The 5137-nt window shown below is 51.4% G+C and overlaps 1 protein-coding gene across 1 annotated transcript; it reads right to left on the bottom strand.

The window, feature by feature from the left end:
- Positions 1–2660: 2660 nt before the first annotated feature.
- On the bottom strand, positions 2661–4822 carry LOC147309148 (uncharacterized). Its single transcript, XM_086270670.1, has 2 exons — positions 4217–4822; positions 2661–3949 (listed from the first exon to the last, which is right to left on the bottom strand). The coding sequence occupies exons 1-2, from the start codon at positions 4694–4696 to the stop codon at positions 2666–2668; spliced, it is 1764 nt and encodes a 587-aa protein (XP_086126796.1). The 5' UTR covers positions 4697–4822; the 3' UTR covers positions 2661–2665.
- Between the last annotated feature and the right edge of the window lie 315 nt (positions 4823–5137).

The raw sequence follows: 5137 nt of genomic DNA, 5'->3' as shown, positions 1-5137 counted from the left end.
CAGTTGTCTGCTTGACGTTTATTTAGCTGTGTAAAAATTATAACTTTAATCTCAGCCAAACCGATTTACTCGGGAATAAATAAAATACTGAAAAAAGCCAAACAATAACATTTTTAAGTTATCTAAGTGACTTACATATCATGTTTAACCTCAGTAGCGAAAGACAGCGGTGGGTATAATAAGAGTAATAAGATTAATAAGAGTAATATTAAAACTAACTAGCTGCCGCCATTGTTGAAAACTGAGCAGGGACGTGCTATGAACTCTGGGATAGATTGGGCCACAAAGCGACCCATCCTTCAAATCTGTGGAAATGAAGAACGAGTCTTTGAATATGGAAAGTCTTCGTTGTGTCGCAGTAACGTAATCATCCTACAAATGCGGGCACAGGAGGATGCGGTTCCTGAATTTGGACACAGGTATGATACCGGACCAGTGTTGCCAACTCCTCAATAAGGAAAATCGCTACTGGCTGTCCTAAAAGTCGCTAGAAGTCGCTGAATGACGTCATCCAGAATGCATTTCGTCCAAAACTCAAACGCGGAAATGGCGGACGAGTGCGGCTAAAAACTTTTAAATATTACTCTTTCTGGGTCACAAAATAAACTTTTAAGTTATTTTCAAGCGAGAATGTAGCTGTGTAAGCTTCAAATATCTGCTCGATTTATAAAGATATATGTTTCCAAATGTGCTACGACGTTTTCGGAAAAGTCGGTTACCCACCAGCTCCATAGCAGACCGGGAGGTAGAGTATCAGCGAGAACAGCAGACTCCCGGCACATCGTTTTCAACCCCCCGGGGTCTTTATGCTACTAAGGTTAAACATGATATACGAGTAACTTACACCGTAACCTTCCACGTGACCTGACATGCACCTCCTGACAAACTTAACTACGCGTTGGGTGGAGACACAGTGACTTGAAGGCATGGAAGGTTGCGGTGTTGGGTTCAGATTTCCTGCAGAAGTTTCATCAAGCTTCACTCAGGGCTCTGCCTAAACCTGACCACTCAGAAGTCCTGCTCACCGCTGACATCATTAAATAAATAAATGGTGGAGTATGCACACAGCTCTGTGAGCTCTTCAGCCACTGGACTCTCCCCCTTTGAATCTTCACTCTGTTATTAACCTCCACTCTGCCCCACAGCTGAAGGTGAGCGCTCAGTTCCCTCCATGCACCATCGTCTTCATCGTTACCTCCCTCTCTGAAGCTCCACCCAAGAGACTCTGTTAAAGACATGAGAACAAATGGCCGACTGATTGCCATCAGACCCCTGCACTATCATAACGCTCAGGTCAGAGTATCTGATCATCTGGTAGGAATATACCATTGCCCTCTGAGTGTGAGTCTGAAGAAACCTGCTCCCAGTTTCATTGGTCTGTTTGAGATAAATATCATGATTAATCCTGTCTGCTGGCTTAAAGTAGCCTCAGAACATCAGAGTTCATCATGTGTTTCACGTTTCCCAGCTGAAACCAAGAGCTGCTGACTTCATTTGCTGTAATGTTTTTGTCAATGTGTTTGTCTGTGCCATTGACTGTACAAAAGATGGACGACGTGGCACCGCCTCCTACCATTGTGCAAAAATGAAGCCAAAATACCCCGCTTGTGGAGGCTGCCATCTTGCAAGTATCTTGTCAAAAGGGTCATAAAGGCAGGAAGTTTACTAAGCAAGAAAACAGAACCTTCACATAGGATGTCTCATAATAAAACACTACAGCCTCCCCCACCAACAAACTGGCTGGGGAGATGGTCAGAAACAAAGGAATGTCTTTGATCATACAGTTTGAACTAAGACTTACAAATTTAAGTAACACAAATACAACATTTAATAATTTGACTCCAACAGACACCCATTGTTGTACAGGGTGTTTGTTATGGACAAACTTTCATTTGGTGCATAAGCACAGACAACAGTCAGGGCCCCTTCCCTGACCCAAAGGCACAGAGCCCCGCCTCTCTACAGGAGACTGGTTCCAGAGCCCAAACCTTGCATAAAGGTATGTCCATATCTAGCTGGTACCTGTCAACCCTGTTAGGTGCGGCTGTGTGCAGACAGGAAAAGGACCCAAGGTGCAGACTCCAGAGACAGATGTAAACTCAAAAACCGTTTTAATGTTAAACTCAAATATAACATAACTGGAAACGATCAAAAAAAATAAATAAACTAATACCGGAGGACTGACAGAACACACAGCTTGGTAAACGGTAGATCGCGACACAAACACAGAGAAACACTGGGCTAAAATACACAGAGGGAGCAATCAGGAAATGAGTAACAGGAGGGAAACACAGCTGGGGCAAATCAGGCCTAACGAGACAAGAGGAAGCAAAACCAGACACCTTAACATCAGACATGGACTTTCAAAGTAAAACAGGAAACACATAACACAGACTGAACAAAGACACAGACTCCTATGCAGGCACTACAAAGGGAACAGAGACGTGGGAACAGGGCAGACACAAACACTGACTGAACACGGGGACATAGGAACTTAGGATACACATAGACGCGAACTAGACAAGGGGATGCAGGTGATAGGGGAGACAGAGCAACTAAAGAAGACAGAGACCTAAGCCATAAAACAGAACTTAAAGAAACCAAAAACTAGATAGTATAAATAATATCGTAAACTCAAAAACCCTGGGTCGACAACCCAGGCATCCTAACAGTACCCCCCCCTTAAGGGCTGGCTTCCAGACAGCCCAAACCAAAACATCAAAATCAAAAAAACAAAAACAACCCAACCAGGGTGGGCGGCGGGGGAAACAGGATGAGGGCTCGAAACAAATGAAACACATTGGCCAGAAACAAAAAAAAAAAAAAAAAAGTGCAAACACTGGAGCCCGGAAAGCAACAGAACAAAAAACAGGCTCATGACAGGCGCAGGCAGCCAGGAAAAACAGTTCACAAAAAGTTCAGGGGGCCGGCCCGGAGGCTGACAGCACAATAGTCCAAACCCGGGCAGTTCAGGGGGGCGGCCCGGAGGCTGACGGCCCAAGAGCCCAGAAAACAGTTCAGGAGGCCGGCCAGGCGGGAGGCACCGACGGCGACCGAGCAGATCAGGAGGCCGGCCGGGCGGGAGGCACCGACGGCGACCGAGCAGATCAGGAGGCCGGCCGGGCGGGAGGCACCGACGGCGACCGAGCAGATCAGGAGGCCGGCCGGGCGGGAGGCACCGACGGCGACGTAGTTCAGGGGGCTGTCCGTGACAGCAATGACGTCCAGTCATCGGCCGGAGAGGACGTGCAGGACGAGCAGGCCGAACGGGACGAGCAGGACGTGCAGGAACAGACAGCATGGAAACCTCAGGAGCAGACGAAGCTGAACACTCGGAGGCCGGACCAGGCGGAGCTGCAGAGGCCGGACCAGGCGGAGCTGCAGAGGCCGGACCAGGCGGAGCTGCAGAGGCCGGACCAGGCGGAGCTGCAGACTCGGAGGCCGGACCAGGCGGTGGAGCCGGTGGTGGCTGAACGGCCCCCTCGGACCCTCCAGCGGAGACAGGAGGCTGAAGCGGTTCCTCGGACCCTCCAGCGGAGACAGGAGGCTGAAGCGGTTCCTCGGGCCCTCCAGCGGAGACAGGAGGCTGAAGCGGTTCCTCGGGCCCTCCAGCGGAGACAGGAGGCTGAAGCGGTTCCTCGGGCCCTCCAGCGGAGACAGGTGGCTGAACGGGCTCCTCGGGCCCTCCAGCGGAGACAGGTGGCTGAACGGGCCCCTTGGGCCCTCCAGCGGAGACAAGTGGCTGACCGGGCCCCTCGGACCCTCCAGCGGAAACAGGTGGCTGAACTGGCCCCTCGGATCCTCCAGCAGGAAGAGACGGCTGAAGCGGTTCCTCGGACCCTCCAGCGGAAACAGGTGGCTGAACTGGCCCCTCGGATCCTCCAGCAGGAAGAGACGGCTGAAGCGGTTCCTCGGACCCTCCAGCGGAAACAGGTGGCTGAACGGGCCCCTCGGACCCTCCAGCGGAGACAGGAGGCTGAACGGGCCCCTCGGACCCTCCAGCGGAGACAGGAGGCTGAACGGGCCCCTCGGACCCTCCAGCGGAGACAGGAGGCTGAACGGGCCCCTCGGACCCTCCAGCGGAGACAGGAGGCTGAACGGGCCCCTCGGACCCTCCAGCGGAGACAGGAGGCTGAACGGGCCCCTCAGACCCTCCAGCGGGAACAGACGGCTGAAGCAGTCCCTCGGACCCTCCAGCGGAGGCAGATTGCTGGACGGATGACAGAGGAGAGGAGTGACGATGGCGTCGCTTCCTTCTAAATGAGGGAACTGAAACTGGCGGAGATACGGAGACCTCCTCCTCATCCGACCACATGGCCGCCAGGAAAAAGGCAGGCGAATGGGCAGGCGAACAAGGTCCTGGCTGGTGTGAGGAAGGAGAGGCAGTCTGAGGTAGCGACGAGGCAGGTGGTGAGTGTGTGTTGTCCTGGGGCGGCGGTGAAGAAGTGGAAGTGAAGGTAGAGAGAGCAAGCTCGCCAGCCCTGACTTGCTCCCTACAGGCAGCTATGGAGCTGCCCAGCACAGTATCCATAGAAAACTGAGTAAGCAGAGGGTTGCTCCGAATGATGGCATCCACAGCACTTAGCCCAACTGCCATGGTCCTCAAATCATTGGCCTGAGCAATGCGGTCAAGGAGCCTCATCATCCGCTCCATCTCAGCATCGAATCCAAAAACTGAAGAGTCTGCAGGGTCCATGTTCTGGTCGCGATCTTCTGTTAGGTGCGGCTGTGTGCAGACAGGAAAAGGACCCAAGGTGCAGACTCCAGAGACAGATGTAAACTCAAAAACCGTTTTAATGTTAAACTCAAATATAACATAACTGGAAACGATCAAAAAAAAATAAAAATAAACTAATACCGGAGGACTGACAGAACACACAGCTTGGTAAACGGTAGATCGCAACACAAACACAGAGAAACACTGGGCTAAAATACACAGAGGGAGCAATCAGGAAATGAGTAACAGGAGGGAAACACAGCTGGGGCAAATCAGGCCTAACGAGACAAGAGGAAGCAAAACCAGACACCTTAACATCAGACATGGACTTTCAAAGTAAAACAGGAAACACATAACACAGACTGAACAAAGACACAGACTCATATGCAGGCACTACAAAGGGAACAGAGACGTGGGAAC

Source organism: Aulonocara sp. 'chitande type north' Nkhata Bay, linkage group LG18 (genome assembly GCF_057382095.1).
Source record: "Aulonocara sp. 'chitande type north' Nkhata Bay isolate Kocher_YH1m ecotype deep benthic linkage group LG18, A_spYH_male_GT1.1, whole genome shotgun sequence".
Taxonomy (NCBI): domain Eukaryota; kingdom Metazoa; phylum Chordata; class Actinopteri; order Cichliformes; family Cichlidae; genus Aulonocara; species Aulonocara sp. 'chitande type north' Nkhata Bay.
This window is presented reverse-complemented; position numbering and strand designations above follow the sequence as displayed.